Here is a 23,376-nt window from a genome sequence, read left to right as displayed (position 1 = left end):
CGGTGCCTGTGTTTCCCCAGCCCACCGGCCTTACCTCTTGGACTTCTTCTGGACTAGCGGTGTGTGGCTCTCTGCACTTGTGCTGCCAGACCGTTCACTGAAACACAAAAGTGGGGTGGTTTCAGGTTACCCTGTGTCTGCCTCTCACGCACAGGTGACCTCAGGCCCCCAGTGCACCTGCGAGCCTCCGGACTCCAGGTGAGGTGGGTGCCTCCAATCGGGGCACCTGTCATGGAACTCTGTGGCTTTTTCTTTGCCTCTTTGCCTTCCTGGAGGCTCCTCGTCGTTTCTCTCCCGGTGTCTCGTGGTCCCCAGCTAATGATTGACATTTGCACACTGCAGTCCCACTGGCCCTCTGGCTCTGCATCTTAGCTGGGTCCCCGGCTCATTTGCATAACCTTGTTCTCTCCCACTGGAGGGTGGGTTCTTTCTGGGATTCCTCCACCTTCCTCACCATACCTAGCACCTGACCCAGGGCCAAGTGCATGTTTGGAGACAGGATGGCCGAGTGTCCTCCCAGGGTGTCACTGCCCCCAGATTCTCTCTCCATGCAAGGACTGAGTTGGACGCTGCCTTAGGGAGAGACACAGATAGTTCCAGAGCCTAACCTAGCGGCCCCTGCTCTCCAGTCTGTGAGCAGTCAATTCCCCTTAAGGATGGTCAGTCTCCTTCTGTGACCCTGGCTGAGTGCCTGCTCCCTCCTGGGACTGCTGCAGAGTTCACAGAACAGAGGGAGGGGCCCCTCTCAGGCTTGTCCCTCCCCCCAGTCTCCCTTTAGAGCAGGGCCTGAAGTGCCATCGTCCAGCACTTTCTCTCCTTCCAGATGTTCAGGCAATGGAACTGCCACGTTACCTGTGTGATTCCCGGGCCGCAGCGGCTTGGCTGTCCGTGTGAGGTGGGGCTGGCCCATCAGGTCCAGTGCTATGACACTGGATGCTTCTTGCAGTAAGTGGGCCTGGATACGTCCCAGACCCCTCTTGGTGTGAAAGGTCCTGACCTTTTTATTGCTTTTTGCAGAAGCTCATGGCACTGGATCCAGAAGTCTTAGGCTTAGTTGGCAATTGGCAAACCCTCGTCCCACTGGGCAGGCATGCAGGCCCCAGGAGTAGCAGCCCAGAGGCTGGCCTTATCTTTGGGCTCCGGTTGGCTGCCCCCACCCCTGCACATGAATCCCTTGAGGGCCTGTGTTGGCCCTGACCTTCCTCCTGTAAGTGGCTCGGAGAGCAGATGCGAGATGGAGGAAACCAGGTAAACAAATGCTGCCCCTCTCTCTCCTGCCCTCGGTCCTCCTGGTGTTTCATCCACACTGGTGTTTGCCCAGTGCCTTGAAGTCTCCTCCTGCCTCAGGCCCTTTTCGTGTGCTACCTCTGTGGAACCCTGCTCCCACCTTTCCTTCCTCCGAGCCCAGCCTGTTCTTTAGGTCTCGGCTTAAGCGTCAAGGCCAGCGTGGGTTAGGACCCTGGTGCTGGCATCCGTTTCCTTCAGAGCACTCTTCCCAGGCATGATCTCCTGGCTAAGGGTGGGGCTATTTGAGGGCTGCTGGGACCCCCTCCCCACTCCGTTCAACCAGTGCTGCTTACATGTGGGCAGGCTTCGAGGGACCCGTGACTGCAGATGGGAGAAATGCTACACCTTTATTCTAGCTAGACTTTGCTAAAGTGGAAGTCATGGGCATTTGCATATTATACTACAACTGCAGGAGATATTTTGAAAAATCATTACCCTCACCACTAATCCAAAATTATAGCAGTTATTAGACCTGCTGTTAAGTCTTGTTAGATAATTCACTGTAACGTAAGCTCACAGGCTGCTCTATCCCAAATATGGTTGCAGTATAGAAGCTATATTGCTATAGATTTTGGAGTAATCATTTGCAATTACAGTACACATTTAAACACAGCTGGGTGGGCTTTCTCAGGCTCCCCAAGGACCACAGATGCCCCAGATGTTATGACATCAGCCCAGTGAGATCCCCGAGGGATGAGGGGGTTTGCTCACAGTGGGGAGCTAAGACTATTCTTTAAATGAATTGGAGGGGACGCCTCCACCTCCATCATGAAAAATCGCCAAAGAGGGCAGGGCTGTTTGACCCAGTGTCAGGTCCTCCTGGCTCCATACCTCAACTACACACAAAGCACCACCCCCTCCCACCGCGCCACTACCGGCTCACTTTATGCCAGGGAGAAGCCCCTGGGTGCCCAGCCGCAGCCTGGGAGTGAAGGGGCCGTTTCCAGTGAGGGCCCAAGAAGGAAGCCCCTTGCCCCATCTCCACCTCCCACAGTCTGGGGAGGGGCATTCCTGCTCTGCCTCCTGTTCAGGTTACAGTTCTCCCTACCTTGACTTGTGGGTGGTCTGTCCATCCTTGAGGGCAGAATCGCTCTTGTTTGGTTTTAACACTGACAGGATGCTGCAAAGCAGGAGGAGTCTGTTTAGCCAGGCTCTGAACGCATGGTGCCCCTGGGACGGCAAACACGGGGGAGGGCAGGACATGCTCCTGCCGGAACAGGGATCTTCGGGTGCTGTGGCCGTGGTCTGGAGGACAGGTTCAGAATATGGATTCCTGCCGTGTTTTAGAGGGTTGGGTTCACTGGACCTGAAGTGGGCTCCAGAAAGCTGCATTTAGAACTGCACATGGGGCTGGCACTGTGGTATAGTAGGTTAAGCCAGCATCCCAGATGGGCACCAGTTCCAGTCCCAGCTGCTCCACTTCTGGTCCAGCTCCCTGCTGATGTGCCTGGGAAAGCAGTAGAGAGCAGTGCAAGTGCTGGCCCCCTGCACCCATGGGGGAGACCTGGAAGAAGCTCCTGGCTCCTGCTTGGCCCAGTCTGGGCCCTTGTGACCATTTGGGGAGTGAACCAGTGAATGGGAGATCAATCTCTCTCTCTGTAACTCTGCCTTTCAAATAAATCTTTGATACACAGACACATACACACACCAACAGGTGTACATAGGCACAGACCCATCTACAGACCCATCTACCCCTAGAATTCCGAGCATACTGTGAAATCACATCTACGAGAAGTGCTGGTTAAGAAATGTGGCTGCCATGGGGGGCGGGACATGGGGTGCAGTGGCAAAGTTGCTGCTGGGGATCCCCGCATTCTACCACAGGGCCTGAGTGCAGGTCCTGGCTCTGCTGCGGATCCCAGCGTCCTGCTGATGCAGCCCCTGGGAGGCAGCAGAGATGGCTTACGTAGTCGGGTCCCTGCCACTCATGCGGGAGACCAGGCCCGAGTTCTGGGCTTGTGGCTTAGGCCTGGCTGAGCCCTGGCTGTTGTGGGCCTTCCGGGAGTGAACCAGCACGTGGGAGAGCTCTCCCCTCTCTCTCCTCCCCGCCTTTCAAACAAACAAATTCAAAAAACTCTGGCTGTCTGCCTCTGGACATTGAGTGGGTCTGGGGTCTGGTATTTTTCACAAGTAGCCCAAGCCAGGTCTGGTCCCTCAGGGACGGTTGGGAAAGGGTGTTTTAAGGAAGGGCATTGCCTTAGAGGAGGAAGGAGCTGTCTGGCCTGGAGGCCAGACCAGCTGGCTTTACAGGGGTTTCAGAAACCCTAGGATTCCGTGTCCACCGTGGTGGGTGCAGCTTCGGTGCCTACAGTGACAAAGGAACCTGGATTTTGATGGGAGGGGGCAAAAGGGAAGGTGCAGCTTTGCCTGAGGGCCCCTCCGCTCTACCGTGTGGCCCCTGTGTCTGCTGCCTGAGTGGGAGAGGAGGGAGCTGCTTCTCCAGGGGGAAGGAGGGATCAAGGGAAATTTCAATGGACTCCTGCTCGGTCACCATGGTTGTTTTTTTTTTTTTTTTTTTGACAGGCAGAGTGGACAGTGAGAGACAGAGAGAAAGGTCTTCCTTTGCCGTTGGTTCACCCTCCAATGGCCGCCGCGGCTGGCGCACCGCGCTGATCTGAGGGCAGGAGCCAGGTGCTTCTCCTGGTCTCCCATGGGGTGCAGGACCCAAGCACTTGGGCCATCCTCCACTGCACTCCCTGGCCACAGCAGAGAGCTGGCCTGGAAGAAGAGTGACCGGGACAGACCTGGCGCCCCGACCGGGACTAGAACCTGGGGTGCCGGCGCTGCTAGGCGGAGGATTAGCCTGTTGAGCCACGGCGCCGGCCACCATGGTTACTGATCATTAAAAAATCAAGTGCGGAGACCACGTGTTGGATCGTGCGTGTGCACCTGTTGTTGAAGACCCAGGGGAGCCTCATTCTTCTCTGTGTCTGAGATGTAGGCTACATTTTGGGGTGGTGGTGGAGGTGCCTGACTCCACCAAGGGGCTGTGTCGGGAATGTAAGCAGTGGCCACGCCCACCGCTGCCAGCGCTGGAGCACTTCCTGTAGGCCAGCCTGTGCTAAGACGCTACATAAACGCAGCCTCTCACTGTGCATTTAAAGTGACTCACGGACGCAGACGTTGGTTCTAGAACACGAATACTGCCTTGCAGGGGTGATGTCCCTGGTGGTGGAGAGCTCGCCACAGCCCTGCGGGATGGGTTACTGATCAGCCTCACTTTGAAGAACTGGAATCAGACACAGAGAAGCAGCGGCTGGCTCAGCGCCACCTGACGGTTATGTATGGGGATGTAGGTTGACCCTGGGCTCTGTGGCTCCAAAGCTGACGCCATCTCACTCTACGGCTGAGAAAACAGAGCTTTAGAGAGAGGCTGAGTGGCTTGTCCGAGGGTGCTAGGATTTGGATGCATGTCCGTCTGACCCCCAGGCCAAGGCTCATGATCTGAGCTGAAGCTGCGCCCCTCACTGTTCCCTGTCGCTCATGCTGACAGTCGGGCTGAGCAGTGGGGGCTTTGGGGCCAATGCTGTCTCTGGGCACCCCCAGTGTCACCTCCCAGAGCCCCAGTGTGAGCCGAGGTGGCAGCAAATTCATCACCAGTGAGAGCAATGCTTGCTGAACGGTAATTACGGTAATAACAATAACCAATAAGTCAGAGCCGGCATCCCCGTAGGCTGGAAGCACGATGATGAACCTCTTCTGGTGCCTCATTTATTCTCAGGAAGTAATTTGCTTACTCGGAGGAATCTACACTTGGGCAGGGAGCGCCAGCTCCAGCCTGTGTTCTCTGAGGCTTCCCAGCAGGAGGAACGGGTTCAAGTCTGACACCACCTCCTTGGGAGTCCCTCCATCCCTCCGGTCACTGACACATCAGAGAATTCCTGTCCCACGTGGGATAAAAACCAGAATCCTTGAGGTTGCTTCCAATGTCTCCAGCCCAAGTTACATTTCCCTACGTCCCATGTAGGCTGCATTTCAGTTTCTCGAAGGTACCGTGGTCCCTTTTGACCACATTGGCACATCTGCTCCCTGTAACAGTCTCTTCCACCTCCATGTCTCTGCCTGCAATCCCTACCCTGGCCTTGGCCGACCGGCTCTTTTTCATGCTTCATCCAAGACTGCAACTTCAAGTTTCTGTCTCAAAGGCAACTTCTCTGCTCCCCACCCCATCGCAGGCTACATCCAACAGCCTGCTTGTCCTCACAGCTCTGAGCCTTCCTTTCCCAACACCTCAGCAACAATCAGTACCCGGCCTGCACACTGTCATCTGTGTTCAAAGAACCAATAAGCGGCCAGTGCCACATCTCACTAGGCTAATCCTCCGCCTTGCGGCACCGGCACACCGGGTTCTAGTCCCGGTCGGGGCACCGATCCTGTCCCGGTTGCCCCTCTTCCAGGCCAGCTCTCTGCTGTGGCCAGGGAGTGCAGTGGAGGATGGCCCAAGTGCTTGGGTCCTGCATCCCATGGGAGACCAGGATAAGCACCTGGCTCCTGCCATCGGGTCAGTGCAGTGCGCTGGCCGCAGCGCACTACCGTGGCGGCCATTGGAGGGTGAACCAATGGCAAAAGGAAGACCTTTATCTCTGTCTCTCTCTCACTGTCCACTCTACCTGTCAAAAAACAACAACAACAACAACAAAAAAAACAAAAAACAATGAGCAAGTACTGCATCCTGGGAGGCAGTGTAGCAGGGTGAAGAGAAAGGTTTCTGGAATTAGATCTGGATTGGAGTCATGGTCTCATCATTCACTCGCTGAGACACCTTGGACAAGTCACTTAGCCTCATTCCCTGATTTGTGGAGTAAGGATAACAGTGCCCAGCTCGGAGGGCTGTGGTGAGAATTCGGGAGGTGATACCTGCCAGAGACTACCTAGCTCCATGCTTGTCATGGAGGAAATACTTGGTCATGGGTAACTGTGACAGTGAACGTTATCACTGCACGGCCAACGTTCTTCACTCGCCCCAAGGAGGCAGGAGAACATACCTGGGTGCTTTCTTCTGCAGCCCGTATTCCATCATGATTGTCCGCCGGGCATGCTCCCGAACTATCTCCAGGAGCTTCTGCAGATCTGATGGGAACATAAGAGGCCATTCTTGAGTGCAGGGTACCCTGGACAAAGACCTGTGCCAGGCAGTGCCAGAGCCTAGACTGGGATCACCTCTGCCTCTCTAGGGAGAGGGGTCTGACAGGGGTTCAGTGGGAGCAGCTTGTGGTGGTCAGCGGGTTGTGTATCTGACCATGCCATGCCTCTACCCAGCGTCCACCACGACTCTTCCATTCTCTTTCAGCAATGTCTAGATTCCTCTGCATGGCTGGTGAGGCCTCTGGGATCTGCTCTCTCTCCTCCCCTCTCCCCTTGAACAGAATCTGGGGTGGGGCAACTGGCCCTCGTTCCTGCTGCAGGCTGGCCATGGTCTTTTGCTGGGCAGGGACTCTCCAGCTCCCCCTGGCTTCCACTACTCCTCACTTCATTAGGTGACTTTTATTTTTAGACTTGATATTATTGATTTTTTAAAACAGTGTAGAAATACTTCTTTAGCCTGAATGTTAGGGGTTGAATTTGTGTCCCCTTCAAAAAAAATAGGTTGAAATCCAGTATTTCTTATATTTATTTGACAGAGTTAAAGAGATAGAAAGGTCTTCCTTCCATTGGTTCACTCCCCAAATGGCTGCCATGGCCAGAGCTACACTGATCCAAAGCCAGGAGCCATGTGCTTTCTGCTGGTCTCCCATGAGGGTGCAGGGCCCAAGCACTTGGGCCATCCTCCATTGCCTTCCCGGGCCACAGTAAAGAGCTGGACTGGAAGAGGAGCAACCAGGACTAGAACCCGGTGCCCATATGGGATGCCAGAGCCGCAGGTGGAGGATTAACCAAGTGAGCCATGGTGCCAGCCCCAATCCAGTACTTCTGAATGCAACCTTATTTGGAAACAGAGTTGCTGCAGATAAAATTGGTTAAGGCAATGTTGTACTAGAGTAGGGGAGTATTTAATCAGTATGACTTGTGTCCTTATAGTAAGAGTAGAGAAACACACACACGGAGAAAATGACTGGGTGATGATAGAGGCAGACTGCAATGATGCATCCAGAATTCAAGAAATGCCACTGATTACCAATAACCAGCAGGAGCTAGAAGAGGCAAGGAGAGAGCCTCTCCAGAGACATCAGAGGAAGTGAGGCCCTGCAGACACATGGATTCTGGATGTCTGGCATCCAGAACTGTGAGACCAGTAGCCTTCTGTTGTTTTAAGCCACGTGGTCTGTGACAACTTGGTTATGCAGCCCTGAGAAACTAACACACGGGACACTCACAAAAGTTGGAAAGTGAAATGAAGATGAAGTAAGCTGTGTACTCCAAGAACACTGGGAGAGTGGGAGTGAATGATCCTGTCTTATATAGATGCTGAATTACAAATTCCAGTCCCCTTGACTCACTTCTACTCCCTTGTGTGGAATCTTCTGCTGCAAAACCATGGGCTTTGGGCCATCCTTTGCTTTGAGTTGTAGCTGTCCATGGTGCTGAAACACCACAGTGTGATGATTTGATGACTATGGCTCCTCCAGAATTTCTCCTGATTTATGATCAAGGAGAGAGAAGAATGCATACGGAATGAGGAGTGGAGGAAAAACACCAGTAGAGAGCCACTGGAGGATCAGAAATGTCTCAAGAAATAAAAAGGGGATAACTTTTGAGATGGTTTTCAAATAATTCTAGGAACCAAGAAGAGAATACAACCCACAATTACAGTAGTTTAAATCTCTGCCTGTGGTGCAGGCATCCCATATGGGTATGGTTTGAGTCTCAGCTGCTCCACTTCTGATTCAGCTCCCTGATAATGTGCCTGGGAAAGCAGTGGAAGATGGACCAAGTCCTTGGGCCCCTGTACTCATGTGGGAAACCTGGAAGAAGCTCCTGGCCTCAGATTGGCCCAGCTCTGGCCATTGCAGCCATCCAGGGAATGAACCAGGGGATGGAAGACCTCTCTCTCTGTGTCTCTCCCTCTCTCTGCCTGGATCTCAAATAAATAAATAAAATCTTTTAAAAAAGCTGGACATGATCATATGTGCTTACACTGAAGACTACACAGATCTTTGTATGCTTCTTGTGGCAGTGCAGACAAATATTATACCCACTGGGACTAGTGCCCAGACTCTGGTCTCCTTTGAGAGGAGATGAGCTGAGACTATACCAACAGAGCTGAACAAACCTCCCCCCTCTGATAAGAGCAAAAAACAAGAGAGATTTACCACGCCCAACTTGGGTGTCACCTTGGACACTCCCTTCACTCCGGAGCACTGAACAGAGCTCCCTGGTGACTCCCACCACATGCCTCTAGGTATTCACTGAAAAAGCAAACACTCCACTAAGACATAGAGGCATAGTCCAAAGACTAGAGCCATCATAGAAAAAAAACAAAAACAAAAAACCAATATCACCACAAATGTTGAATAATAAATGCAGCAATTCAAGAAACAAGAATAAGTAAAACAACATGACATCACCAAAACAATACTTCAATACTAGAATGTGAAGATGAAGAGATTGAAGAAATGCCAGAAATGGAGTTGAAAAAATTGATTGTAAGATTACTTAGAAGTAATCAAAAGCAAATCGCCGAACTAATGAAATCCATACATAACATGAAAGAAAAATTCTGCCACAAAATTGAGATCTTAAAGAGAAATCAAAATGAAATCTTGGAAATGAAGAATTCAATAGACCAGAAAAGATGCAGTGCAAAGTCTTAATAGAATTGGCGAAGCAGAAGAAAGAGTATCCGACTTAGAAGACAAATCACAGGAAATTATACAGTCAGACGAAAAATAAGAAATTAGAAAACCAAAGAGCACTGCTGTGAATGTACAGGATACTATCAAACTCCCTAACATACAAGTTCTACAAATACCTGAAGGCATGAAAAGAGAGAAAGGATTAGAAGGCATTTTAGTGAAATAATAACAGAAAACTTCCCTAATTTGGAGAAAGAAAGGGACATCCAAGTACAGGAAAAACACAGAACTCCTAAAAGACATGACCAGAAAAAGATCTTCACCATGAGCCATTGTAGTCAAACACAAAGAAAAGACTCTAAAATGTGCATGAGAGAAATGCAAGAGGATCTCCAATTAGACTCACAGTGGACTTTTCTTCAGAAACCCTACAGGCTAGGAGAGAATGGTGAGATATATTCCAAGTCTTGAGAAAAACCTGTCAACCCAGAATACTGTACCCTGCAAAGCTCTCATTTATGAATGAAGGTGAAATAAAGACCTTCCATAACAATCATAAATTGAAGGAATTTGTCATCATCTGTCCAGCCTTATAAAACATGCTTAAGGATGTGCTACACAAAGAAACACAGAAACATGATCATGACTACAAAACAAGGTGAAGCCAGAAAATCTCCTAGTAAAAGTACAAAGAAAATCCAAACTAAACAATAGAAATATTTATGGAAAAATGGCAGGACCAAGTGGTTACTTATCAATAGTCACCTTGAAGGCAAATGGCCTCAACACTCCAGTTAAAAGACACAAGCCAGCTGAATGGATTCAAAAACAAAATCCATCTGTTTGCTGCCTACAAGAAACACATCTCACCAACAAAGATACCCCACAGACTGAAAGTGAAAGGATGGAAAAAGATACTTCATGCTAATAGAAACTGAAAAAGCTGGTGTAGCCATCCTAATATCAGAAAAAAAATACACTTTAACACAAAAACTATTAAAAGATACAAAGAGGGGCACTATATAATGATTAAGGGATCAATTCAACAGGAAGAGGTAACTATTAGAAACATAAATGCACCTAATTACAGGGCACCTGGATATTTAAAAGAAATGTTAAGGGATCTAAAAGGAGACACAGACTCTAATACAATAGTAATGGAAGACTTCAATACCCCACTTTCAGCAATGGACAGATCAACCAGACAGAAAATCAGCAAGGAAACAGCAGAGTTAATCTAGACTATACATCAAATGGACCTAACAGATATTTACAGAACTTTCCACCCCACAGCCACAGAATACACATTCTTCTCATCTGTGCATGGAACCTTCTCTAGGACTGACCACATGCTAGACCACAAAGCGAGTCTGAGCAAATTCAAAAACATCAAAATCATACCATGCACCTTCTGAGACAATGCAATGAAGCTGGAAATCAGTAACTCAGGAATCTCTAGAACATATGCAAACACATGGAGACTGAAAAACATGTTACTGAATGAACAGTGAGTCACTGAAGAAATCAAAAGAGAAAGTGAAGATGACAATACAACATGTCAAAACTTGTGGGATACAGTGAAAGCAGTGTTAAGAGGAAAGTTTATGGCAATTGGTGCCTACATCAAGAAATTGGAAAGGCACCAAATAAATGAGCTATCAAAGCATCTTAAGGATCTAGAAAAACAACAACAAAGCAAACCCAAAACTAGTAGGAGAAAAGAAGTAATTAGAGAAGAAATCAACAAAATTGAATAAAAAAATACATGAGATCACTACAATGAAGAGCTAGGTTTTTTAAAAAATCAACCAAATGGACACACTATTGGCCCAGCCAACCAAAAAAAGGAGAGAGAAGACCCAAGTTGGTAAAATCAGATGAAAAAGGAAATGAAATGACACCACAGAAATAAACAGAATAATCAGAAATTACTACCAAGAGCTGTATGCCAACAAACTGGGGAAAACTAGAAGAAATGGATAGATTCCTGGGCACATACAACCTACCTGTATTGAGCCATGAAGACATAGAAAACCTAAAAATACCAGGGCCAGCACTGTGGTGCAGCAGGTTAATGCTCTAGCCTGAAGCGCTGGCATCCCATATGGGTGCCAGTTAGAGACCTGGTTGCTCCATTTTCAATCCAGCTCTCTGCTATGGCCTGTGAAAGCAGTAGAAGATGGTCCAAATCTCTGGGCCCTTGCACCTACATGGGAGGCCCAGAGGAAGCTCCTGGCTCCTGGTTTTGGATTGCTGCAGCTCCGGCTGTTGCGCCCAATTGGGGAGTGAACCATTGGATGGAAGACTCTCTCTCTCTCCCCCTCTCCCTCTCTTTCTCTCTCTGCCTCTCCTCTCTCTGTGTAACTCTGACTTTCAAATAAATAAATAAATCATTTAAAACAAAAGAAAACCTAAACATAACCATAACCAAGACAGACTGATCAGTAATAAGACTTCCCAAGCAAAGAAAACCCCAGGATCAGATGGCTTCACTGCTGAATTCTACCAGTTCTTCTTAAAGAAGAACTAACTCCAATTCTTCTCAAGTTATTCAAATTGAATATTCAGTATTTCAAAGTTGAAAGGGAGGGAATCCTCCCAAATTCTCATGAAGCCAGCATCACCTTAATTCCTAAGCCTGAAAAATATACAATGGAGAAATAACTACAGACTAATTTTTCTGATGAACATAGACACAAAAATCCTCAACAAAATACTAGCCCATTGAATCCAACAACACATCAGAAAGATCATTCACCCAGACCAGGTGGGATTTATCCCTGGTATGCAGTGATGGTTCAACATTTCCAAGTCAATCAATGTGATAGATCACATTAACAAATTGAAGAACAAAAACCATATGATTATGTCAATAGATGTAGATTAAGCATTTGATAAAATACCCTTTCATGATGAAAACTCTAAGCAAACTGCGTATAAAAGAACCATTCCTCAACACAATCAAGGCAATTTATGACAAACTCATGACCAGCATCTTGTTGAATGGGGGAAAAGTTGGAAGCAGTCCCACTAAGATCTGGAACCAGACAGGGATGTCCACTCTCACCATCGCTAGTCAATATAGCCCCAGAAGTTTTAGCCAGAGCCATTAGACAAGAAAAAGAAATCAAAGGGATTCAAATTGGGAAGGAAGAAGTCAAACTACCCCTATTTGCAGATGACATGATTCTATATATAGGGGATCCAAAAGACTCCACCAAAAGATTATTGCAACTCATAGAAGAGTTTGGTAAAGTAGCAGGAAATAAAATTAACACAAAAAAACCAACAGCCTTTGTATATGCATACAATGCCACAGCTGAGAATGAACTTCTAAGATCAATCTCACTCACAATTGCTACCAAAAAAATGAAATACCTTGGAATAAATGTAACCAAGGATGTCAAAGATCTCTACAATGAGAATTATAAAACATTAAAGAAAGAAATAGAAGAAGATGCAAAAAATGGAAAATCTTCCATGTTCATGTATTGGAAGAATCAATATCATCAAAATGTCTATACTTGTGAAAGCAGTTTACAGATTCAATGTGATATCAATCAAAATACCAAAGACATTCTTCTCAGATACAGAAGAAATGCTGAAATTCATATGGAAACACAGGAGACTTCAAATAGCTAAAGCAATGTTATACAACAAAAACAAATCCAGGGCATCACAATACCAGATTTCAAAACATACTACAGGGCAGTTATAATAAAAGAAGCCTAGTACAGCTACAAAAACAGGTGGTTAGAGCAATGTAACAGAATAGAAACGCCAGAAATCAATCCAAGCATCTACATCCAACTTACCTTTGGCAAAGGAGCTAAAATCAATCCCTGGAGTAAGGACAGTCTCTTCAACAAATGGTGCTGGGAAAATGCATTGTCACATGCAGAAATATGAAGCAAGACCCCTGCCTTACACTGTACACAAAAACCCACTCAAAATGGATTAAATGCCTAAATCTATGACCAAATATCATCAAATCATTAGAGAACATCAGGGAAACCCTGCAAGACATTAGCACATGCAAAGAATTCTTGGCAAAGACCCTAGAGCCACAGGCAATCAAAGCCGAAATCAACAGATGGGATTACATCAAAATGAGAAGCCTCTGCACCACAAAGGAAACACTCAGGAAAATGAAGAGGCAACTGACAGAATGGGAGAAATTATCTGTAAACTATACAACTGATAAAGGAACAATAACCAGGATATATAAAGAGATCAAAAACTCAACAATAAAACAAACAACCCAGCTAAGAAATGCGCAAAGGGCTTAAACATTTTTCAAAAGAGGAAATCCAAATGGCCAACAGACACATGAAAAAATGCCCAAGATCACTAGCTGTCAGGGAACTGCAAATCAAAACCAAAACGAGGTTTCACCTCACCCCAGTTAGATTGGCTTTCACACAGAAATCAACAAACAACAAATGCTGGAGAGGATGTGGGAGAAAAGGTAACCTAACCCACTATTGTGAAGAATGTAAACTGGTAAAACCACTATGGAAGACAGTATGGAGATACCTCAAAAATCTGAATATAGACCTACCAAGTGACCCAGCCATCCCACTTCTGGGAATTTACCCAAGGGAAATGAAATCAGTAAGTAAAAAAGTTATCTGCACCCCCATGTTTATTGCAGCTCAATTCACACTAGCTAAGACATGGAATCAACCAAAATGCCCGCCAACTGAAGACTAGATAAAGAAATTATGGGATATGTACACCATGGAATACTACACAGCAGTTAAAAAACCCGAAATCTGGTCATTTGCAACAAAATGGGTGAATCTGGAAAACATCATACTTAGTGAAATAAGCCAGGGGACAATACCATATGTTCTCCCTGACCTGTAATAACTAATAGAGGACCTAAATGGCAATCTGTAGAAGTGAAATTGACACTTTGAGAAGCAACGACTTTGAACATCCCTTCTCTTGACTGTTGAGGAACTGTTATTTTTCCATACTATTTGTTGAACTCTTTACTTAACACTGAGTTAATCATATGTCTCTAAAGCTAACTGAAAATAGATCTTAGTAAAAAGTAAGAGTGGGGATAAGAGAAGGAGGAGAAAGATGAGGGGAGTGTCGGTGGGAGGGCCGGTACAGTGGGAAGAATCACTATGTTCCTAAAGTTGTATTTATGAAATGCATGAAGTTTATATTCCTTAAATAAAAGGTTTCTTTGGGAACAAAAGACATAATCAGACATATTTTTTTAAAAAAACTTGCATTAGCAGTGCAACCTGTTTGCATCCCCACATGAACAAACATGCTATATACCCTGCTCTATTTAGAAAAAAAATAATGCTTGGTTATTTTTTTCCTTGATGAAAAATACTGGTGGTTTTTCACTGTCTCAGAACAGATGGTACAGTGGCTCGTGCTGGTTTCATGCCCTTTTTGTTTTTTAGAGGGAGAGGGAGAGGGAGAGGGAGAGGGAGAGGGAGAGGGGTCTTCCATCTGCTGGTTCATTCACTCCCCAGTTGGCAGCAATGGTTGGAGCTGTGCCAATCTAAAGCCAAGAGTCAGGTGCTTCTTCCTGGTCTCCCACGCAGGTGCAGGGGCCCAAGGACTTGGGCCATCTTCCACTGCTTTCCCAGGCCACAGCAGAGAACTGGATCAGAAGTGGGGCAGCCAGGACTTGAACTGGCACCCATATGGGATGCCAGCACTGCAGGCGGTGGCTTTCCTGGCCCCTCATGCACTTTTGATGGGTCTGTGACATTTCCCTCCTTCCTCTGTGAGTCTGGAAGAACGTTGTCTTTCTTGCTTCTGCATCCACTACACCTGCTGCTCCCTGTGGACTCCCAGAGCACACTCTCCTCCTGAGCTCCATCACTCCACTGATATCACAGGATAGTAATTTCTTGTTCACTTGCAGGTCACCCCCCCATGCTATCGAGTTCCCTGAGAGCAGAAACCACTGTTATTTGTCTTTTTTTTTTCTTTTTGACAGGCAGAGTTAGACAGTGAGAGAGACAGAGAGAAGGAGAGAGAGAAAGAGAGAAAGGTCTTCCTTTTCTGTTGGTTCACCCTCCAAATGGCTGGCGCGATGTGCTGATCCAAAGCCAGGAGCCTGGAGCTTCCTCTTGGTCTCCCATGCAGGTGCAGGTGCAGGGCCCCAGGACTAGAAGAGGAGCAACCAGGACAGAATCCGGCACCCCGACTGGGACTAGAACCCAGGGTGCCAGTGCTGCATGCGGAGGATTAGCCAAGTGAGCCGTGGCGTCAGCCTGTTATTTGTCTTTCTGTCGGTGGTACCTGATGCTGTGCTCAGCACATGGTATCTCAGCCAATAGTTGCTGAATAAATGAACAACCAAGGAGAGAAAGGAGGGATTTGGGAGACTGGTAAGCGAGACTTGGGTAACAGTGATGGATGATAATGGCACGCAAACACTTTGAGCTTCATAGCAGGTGCCTACAGTCAGCTGAAGCTGCTCAGCTTGTGGCCTGGGAAAGCAGTGGAAGATGGCCCAGGTGCCTGGTCCCCTGCAACCACATGCGAGACCCGGAAGAAGCTCCTGGCTTAGGATCGGCTCAGCTCCAGCCATTGCAGCTATTTGGGGAGTGAACCAGCACATGGAAGACCTTTCTCTCTGTCTCCCTCTCTCTGTAACTCTACCTCTCAAATAAATAAAAATCTTTAAAAAAAAAAGCAGATCAAGCAATCTCCTTTATAAAAAAAAAAAAAGAAAATCCACTTCTGAAAGGGAGTCCCGAAGCCCAGACCTTGCCAAACCAATTGTGTGCAGTCCTGTCTAATCAACGCCATCTCTGTGCTCAGGGGACAGAGTATCTTTCTTTAGCAACTTTGAAGTCATCTAGGATGTGATGCTAACATGTAGCTATTTTCTACTCCACCTCCTTATTTTCAAAGTAATCTGTGGGCATGGATACCCTTGACCTGGTTCTGATCTTCATATCCACCTGCCCTCCTGCAACACATCCCCGAATCCTTGGGGGCGGTGTGTGTGTGTCTAGAAGTCTGTTGGTATGGGAGCCTGTGTCTGGTTTCTCCACTTTCTTCCCTTCTGCTGGGACCAAAGCAGCTAACACGTGACTGCCGCCCCACCTCTGCCTCTTACCCATAAACAAATCAGCCCCCAGCGGGTGGGGTGTGTACCAGCAAATGACCCCAGTGGTCTGCACATCGGGGAGCCCTCCTGAAGAGTCACAGAGAAAGCCTCACACTCAATGCACCACAGACTTTTTCCCTTTGCCTGCCAAGTGCCTCTGGGCAGGACTGGTGCCCACTGATACGTGGAGCCCCATTCATCACGTGGCTGAGGTTGGATATGTGTGAAAAAGGACAAAGCCTTGGGACCCCTCAAGGTTTCCTGGGAGAAAGGACTTATTTGCTACAAAATGGGGTTCCCCTGAGGAAGACAGGTCCTCTGACAGATGTCTGCACCCTTGGGAAACTGCTCATTTCCCTGCTCCCAGGGCTGCGGGGACGCTGTTAACCACGCCCAGAGGCAGCGGCATGCTGTGTTCTTAAATGTCAATCACAGCCACAGAGAAAAATATCCGACTCCCTTACTGCATCTTCCATCCCCAGCCTGTCAAGAATCTCACCCTTGAGTGACTAAACCCATTTCTTTCTGGGGAAAAATAAGATCTTTTTGTTATACGGGGGTGGTTTGAGAAGGAACATGAGGTGGCCAAGGACCTGTCATTTGAGTTGCTATCCAAACAACTTTGTCTTGTCATAGTTTCAAGACTCTGAGCTTCAAGACTGATGGAAGGGATACCCTTGCCGTGAGGTGGGGCGGGGACCAGCCCACGGAGGGGCTATGACCTGCTGTCTCCGGCGATGTCACGTGCAGCCACAAGGACTCCCTTATGCAGCCAGCCCTGAAAATGAGCCTTGGTCAAATGGGGCGTCTCTCGGAATAGGACTCGCGGATTCAGAATCAATTGGACGAGGTCTTAGGAGGCACTGAGAGGCTGGGAAATGAACCTGCTTTTGTCAAGGCTGTGACAAGCGGGACGGAGGTGAAGGTATAAATGGAGGAAGACAGCGGGGGGGCTGGAGTGGGACGTTCCCTTCCAGGGTGCACGTGGATAAAGGCGTTTCTCAGCTCTGGCTGTGCATATGCTTATGTGCCAAGCTGAAGGTGAGCCCTTCCGGGCCTCCCACCCACGCCTGCAGGAAGCTCCCATTCTTCACCCGTTCTTCCTCGGTGACAGAACCAGGATTCTTCCTGTGCATGTGAGAGGAGACGCTCACTGGCTCAGTTTCCTGTGGCCAGTTCTTTCGCAACTGTGACGAAGTTCTGGACAGTAAGATTGTGGCGTAATATGGATGGAGTCTCTGAGAAGGCTGCTCAAACTCAGCTGGGAGTGGGCATTTTTGTACTTCACCTACTTCTAGCCTAGCATGTGAGTGTGATGGCTGGAGTCCCAGCAACCATGTTGGAGGGTGGATTGATGCTGAGTATGACAGAGAAGACAGACAGAAGGAAGAAGGGTCCCTGGTGGTATTTTGGAGCTACCTTGCCAGCCTTGGGATGATTTTTAATCTGTAAGAACAAACATTCTTATAGTTTTCAGGTCTCTGTGTCATTCCTACCTGATACAGTGAGATGCAGTTCCAACTAAAATTGAGTAGTCAGGGATGGTGCTGTGGCATAGTGGGTAAAGCCTCTGCCTGCAGAGCTGGCATGCCACATGGGCACCATTTAAGCCTTGGGTGCTCCACTTAAGATCAGTTCCCTGCTAATGTGCGTGGGAAAGCAGCAAGAGATGGCTCAAGTACTTGGGTCCCTGCACCGATGTGGGAGACCCAGAAGAAGCTCCTGGCTTCAGATCAACCCAGCTCTGGCCATTGCACCCATTAGGGGAGTGAACTAGCAGATGGAGATCGATCAATCAATCAATCTCTCTCTCTCTCTCTGCCTTTCCCTCTAGTTGTGCCTTTCAAATAAATAAAGGAATCTCTGAAAAAAAAAAAAAGATTAGGGGCCAGTGCTGTGGAATAGTGGGTAAAGCTGCTGCGTGCAGTGCCAGCATCCCATATGGGTGCCAGTTGAAGACCTGGCTGCTCCACTTCTGATCCAGCTCTTTGCTGTGGCCTGGGAAAGCAGTAGAAGATGGCCCAAGTCCTTGGGCCCCTGCAACTGTGTGGAAGACCCAGAAGAAGCTCCTGGCTCCGGATTGGCCCAGCTCCAGTCATGTAGCCATGTTTCTCTCTGCCTCTGCCTCTGCCCCTCTCTAACTCTGCCTTTCAAATAAATTAAATATTTTTTAAAAAATTAGGTAGTCAGTATAAGCAAATTAGAGTACTAAGGGACTTGAAAAAAGAGGACCTGGTGAAATCAGAGAAGGCTTCACACATGAGAGAACATTTGATTTGGAAAGGGCATTTGAAGTAGAGGAATTCAAGCAAGGGTTTGTACTGCTTGAGAAGAGGAAAGTATTTTGGTGGGGTTGAAGGGCTTTGTCTGAAGTGCGAAGTGGAGCAGTGGGCACTGGGCCTGGCCGTCCAGATGACACCTGTGTCCCATAAGGGGAGGGCCTGAGTTCTGTACCTGGCTCTGCCTCCTGAGTCCAGCTCCTTGTTCATGCAGACCCTGGACGACAGCAGTGACAACCCAAGGAATTACTTCCTGCCACTCACAGGGCAGACCTGGACTGAATCCCTGGCTCTTGTCTTCAGCCTGGCCCAGTCCTGGCTGCTTTGGGCATTTGGGGAGTGAGCCAGCAGAAAGGAACTCTCGCTGCCCCTGATTCTGTCTGCTTCTCAAATAAACAAAACAAAACAAAACAACCCTGCAGTGTGAAGAAGCCATATGTGGGCCTATTGTAGCAGCTTGGGACAAGATCAGATGCAGTGATTAAGACGCAAGGAGAGGGGCTGGTGCTATGCCATAGTGGGTAAAGCTACCGCCTGCAATGCCAGCATTCCATACAGTTGCAGGTTCCAGTCCTAGCTGTTCCACTTCCTATCCAGCTCTCTGCTGTGGCCTGGGAAAGCAGAGGATGATGGCCCAAATTCCTGGGCCCCTGCAACCCATGTGGGAGACCCGGAAGAAGCTCCTGGCTTCGGATCAGCGCAGCTCCAGCTGTTGCGGCCATTTGGGGAGTGAACCAGCAGATGGAAGACCTCACTCTCTCTCCCTCTCTGCCTCTCCTTCTCTCTGTGTAACTCTGACTTTCAAATAAATAAATAAATATTTTTTTTTAAAAAGAGGCGAGGGGAATCACTGAAACCTACTAAGCTGGGCAGCACTATGTCAGATTTTCAATTTACAAAATCCCTTCTGAAACAGTGACTTGATCAGCCCTTGTCCTGACTGTTGATGTACAATTTAATACTTTATCCCTTTTAGTATTTCTTTTGTTCTAGTTAATACTATTGATTGAACTCTGTAATTAACACACAATTATTCTTAGGTGTTTAAATTTAACTGAAAAGTGATACCTGTTAAATATAAGAGTGGGAATAAGAGAGGGAGGAGATGTTCAATTTGGAACATGCTCAATCAGACTTGCCCCAAATGGTGGAATTAGAAATGTGCCAGGGGATTCCAATACAACCCCATCAAGATTGCATGTTCCAATGCCATCTCACTAGTCCAAGTGATCAATTTCAGTTCACAATTGATCACACTGATAGGTCTAAGAGTCAAAGGGATCACACAAACAAGACTAGTGTCTGCTAATACTAACTGATAGAATAAAAAAAGGGAGAGAATGATCCAACATGGGAAGTGGGATACACAGCAGACTCATAGGATGGCACATGTCCTAAACAGCACTCTGGCCTCAGAATCAGCCCTTAAGGCATTTGGATATGGCTGAAGAGCCCATGAGAGTATTTTAGGCATGGAAAGCCAAGATACTCTGGCAAAACAAAGAAACAAACAAACAAAAACACAAACCCTAAATGAAAGATCTCTGCAAGTGAGATCCCAGTAGAAAGAACAGGCCATCAAAGAAGGAGGTACCTTTCTCTGAAGGGAGGAGAGAACTTCCATTTTGACTATGACCTTGTCTAAATAAGATTGAAGTCAGTGAACTCAAAAGGCTTCCATAGCCTTGGAAACTCATGACTAGAGCCTAGGGAGATTTCTGACGCCATAAACAAGAGTGTCAAATTGTTAAGTCAACAACAGGAGTCACTGTGTACTTACTCTGTGTACATGTGGGATCTCTGTCCTTAATGTGTTGCCCAATGTGAATTAATGCTATAACTAGTACTCAAACAGTATTTTACACTTTATGTTCTGTGTGGGTGCAAACTGAGGAAATCTTTACTTAATATATACTAAATCAATCTTCTGTATATAAAGATAATTGAAAATGAATCTTGATGTGAATGGAATGGGAGAGGGAGCAGGAGATGGGAAGGGTGCGGGTGGGAGGGAAGTTATGGGGGGGAAAAACCATTGTAATCCATAAGCTGTACTTTGGAAATTTATATTTACTAAATAAAAGTTTTTTTAAAAAATCCCTTCTGGTTCAACATAGAGAGAAATCTGTGAGTGAGGGCAGGCTAAGAAGCAGGAATATTAGTGATGAGGCTGCTGCTGTCTCCCGGGTGAGAAGCTATGAGTGTGGACCAGGAGTCCAAGCTTCAGGTGGCTGCAGGGGTAGGGGCCAAAAATGAGTGACAGGCTGATGCTAGAACAGTCAAGCTGTTCTCTGGTGTGTCTTTTATTTCTTACTTTCTCTAGAGACTTGGGTAAAACAAAGGGATTAAGTCTGACTTGAGGGCCAAATGTCTGGGGTTCATATTTGGACTCCATTGCTTACTAGCTTTAAGTGTGATTTCTGGTAAGCAATTTCACCTCTCCATGCCCTGATGTTCTCATCTCCAAAATGGGCACAAAACATTGTTGTAGAAGATGGTGGAGTCGGGAGGGAGCTTGTTGGTCCAGTCTAGAAGATAGTTTAAAAAAGTGCAAAGAGGCTGGCACTGCGGCTCACTAGGCTAATCCTCCGCCTGTGGCGCCAGCACACCAGATTCTAGTTCCGGTCGGGGCGCTGGATTCTGTCCTGGTCACTCCTCTTTCTGTCCAGCTCTCTGCTGTGGCCCAGGAGTGCAGAGGAGGATGGCCCAAGTCCTTGGGCCCTACACCTGCATGGGAGACCAGGAGAAGCACCTGGCTCCTGGCTTTGGATCAGCGCGGTGCGCCGGCAGCAGCGCGCTGCCCGCAGCAGCCATTGGAGGGTGAACCAACGGAAAAGGAAGACCTTTCTCTCTCTCTCTCTCACTGTCCACTCTGCCTGTCCAAAAAAAAAAAAAAAAAAGACTATTGGAACTCATAGAAGAGTGGTGAAGTAGGTTATAAAATCAATACACAAATATTAACACCTTTGAAAACACAGACAATACCACAGCTGAGAAAGGACTCCTAAGATCAAGTCTACTCATAATAGCTACAAAAAAATCAAATACATTGGAATAAATTTAACCAAAGATGTCAAAGATCTCTATGATGAGAATTACAAAACATTAAAGAAATAGAAGATACAAAAAAGTTGGAAAATTTTTCCATGTTCATGGATTGCAAGAATCAATATCAAAATGTCCATTCTTCCCAAAGCAATCTACAGATTCAATGCACAACCAATCAAAATACCAAAGACATTCTTCTCAGATCTAGAAAAAATGATGCTGAAATTCATATGGAGGCACAGGAGATCTGGAATAGCTGAACAATGTTATACAACAAAAACAAAGCCAGGAGCATCACAATGCCAGGTTTCAAGACATACTACAGGGCAGCTATAATCAAAACAGCCTGGTACTGGTACAAAAACAGATGGATAGACCAATGGAACAGAATAGAAATGCATCTACAACCAATTTATATTCGACCAAGGAGCTAAAACCAATCCCTGGAGAAAGGACAGTCTCTTCAACAAATGGTGCTGGAAAAACTGGATTTCCACATGCAGGAGGATGAAGCAGGACCCATACCTTACACCTCACATGAAAACCCATTCAAAATGGATTAACGACCTAAATTTATGACCAGATACCATCAAATTACCAGAGAACATTGGGGAAACCCTACAAGACATTGGCACAGGCAAAGAATTCTTAGAAAAGACCTCAGAGGCACAGGGAATCAAAGCCAAAATCAACAGATGGGATTGCATCAAATTGAGAAGCTTCTGTACTGCAAAAGAAAAAAACTTAGGAATGTGATGAGGCAACTGACAGAATGGGAGAAATTTGCAAGCAATGCAACTGATAAAAGGATCAATAACCAGAATATATAAAGAGATCAAGTAATTCAAAACAACCCAGCTAAGAAATGGACCAATGACTTAAACAGACATTTTTCAAAAGAGGAAATCCAAATGGCCAACAGACACATGAAAAAAATGCCCAAGATCACTAGCTGTCAGGGAACTGCAAATCAAAACCAAAATGAGGTTTCACCTCACCCCAGTTAGATTGGCTTTCATATAGAAATCAACAAACAACAAATGCTGGCGAGGATGTGGGGGAAAAGGTACCCTAATCCACTGTTGGTGGAAATGTAAACTGGTAAAACCGCTATGAAGACAGTATAGAGATACCTCAGAAATCTGAATATAGTCCTACTATACGACTCAGCCATCCCACTCCTGGGAATTTACCCAAGGGAAATGAAATCAGCAAATAAATGAGTTATCTGCACCCCCGTTTTTATTGTAGCTCAATTTACAACAGCTAAGACATGGAATCAACCTAAATGCCCATCAACTGAAGACTGGATAAATTATGGGATATATACTCTATGGAATACTAAACAGCAGTTAAAAAATGAAATCTGGTCATTTGGAACAAAATGGATGAATCTCGAAAACATCATACTTAGTGAAATAAGCCAGTCTCAGTTTTTCCTGATCTGTGATAGCTAATAGAGGACCTAGAAGGAAATCTGTAGAGTGATATTGATACTTTGAAAAGCAATGAACAGCCCTTGTCCTGACTATCAAGGAACAGTTTTTTTTTTTTTTTTCTTAATGGAGAACGTGACTGGGAATGGGAGAGAGAGGAGGAGGTGGGGTGGGAGTGGGGATGGGAAGGCAGGTATGATGGAAAGAATCACTATATTCCTAAAGTTGTACTTATTAAATTTGCACTTATTAAATGTTTTCTTTGGGGGAGAAAACTGTTGTAAGCAATAAATGAATTAGTATCTATATAAAGGAGCTGACACATAAAGATATTAGTGGTGGAGGCAATGAAGGAGGAGGGAGAGAGAGGGAGAGGGAGAGGGAATGGGGGGAAGAGAGAGAGAGAGAGAGACAGACAGACAGACAGACACTCCCATTCTCTAGTCTATTCTCAAATGGACTCAAACCCACAATGGCTGGGGGACTGAAGCCAGCAG

General features: G+C 46.8%; 1 protein-coding gene across 1 annotated transcript in view; it reads right to left on the bottom strand.

Annotated features, from left to right (window-relative positions):
• Window positions 1-23,376, bottom strand: part of CCDC60 (coiled-coil domain containing 60) — a 188,242-nt gene that overhangs the window by 5,360 nt on the left and 159,506 nt on the right. Inside the window, exons 9-11 of the mRNA XM_062182846.1 lie at window positions 6,273-6,357; window positions 2,336-2,407; window positions 35-97 (exon numbers count right to left, since the gene is read on the bottom strand). Of these exons, the coding sequence (XP_062038830.1) occupies window positions 35-97; window positions 2,336-2,407; window positions 6,273-6,357 (220 nt within the window). The remainder of the gene's footprint in view (window positions 1-34; window positions 98-2,335; window positions 2,408-6,272; window positions 6,358-23,376) is intronic.

This window comes from Lepus europaeus, chromosome 23 (assembly GCF_033115175.1).
Source record: "Lepus europaeus isolate LE1 chromosome 23, mLepTim1.pri, whole genome shotgun sequence".
Taxonomy (NCBI): Eukaryota; Metazoa; Chordata; class Mammalia; order Lagomorpha; family Leporidae; genus Lepus; species Lepus europaeus.
The sequence above is the reverse complement of the archived record's forward strand: the minus strand, read 5'-3'. Positions and strand labels throughout refer to the sequence as shown.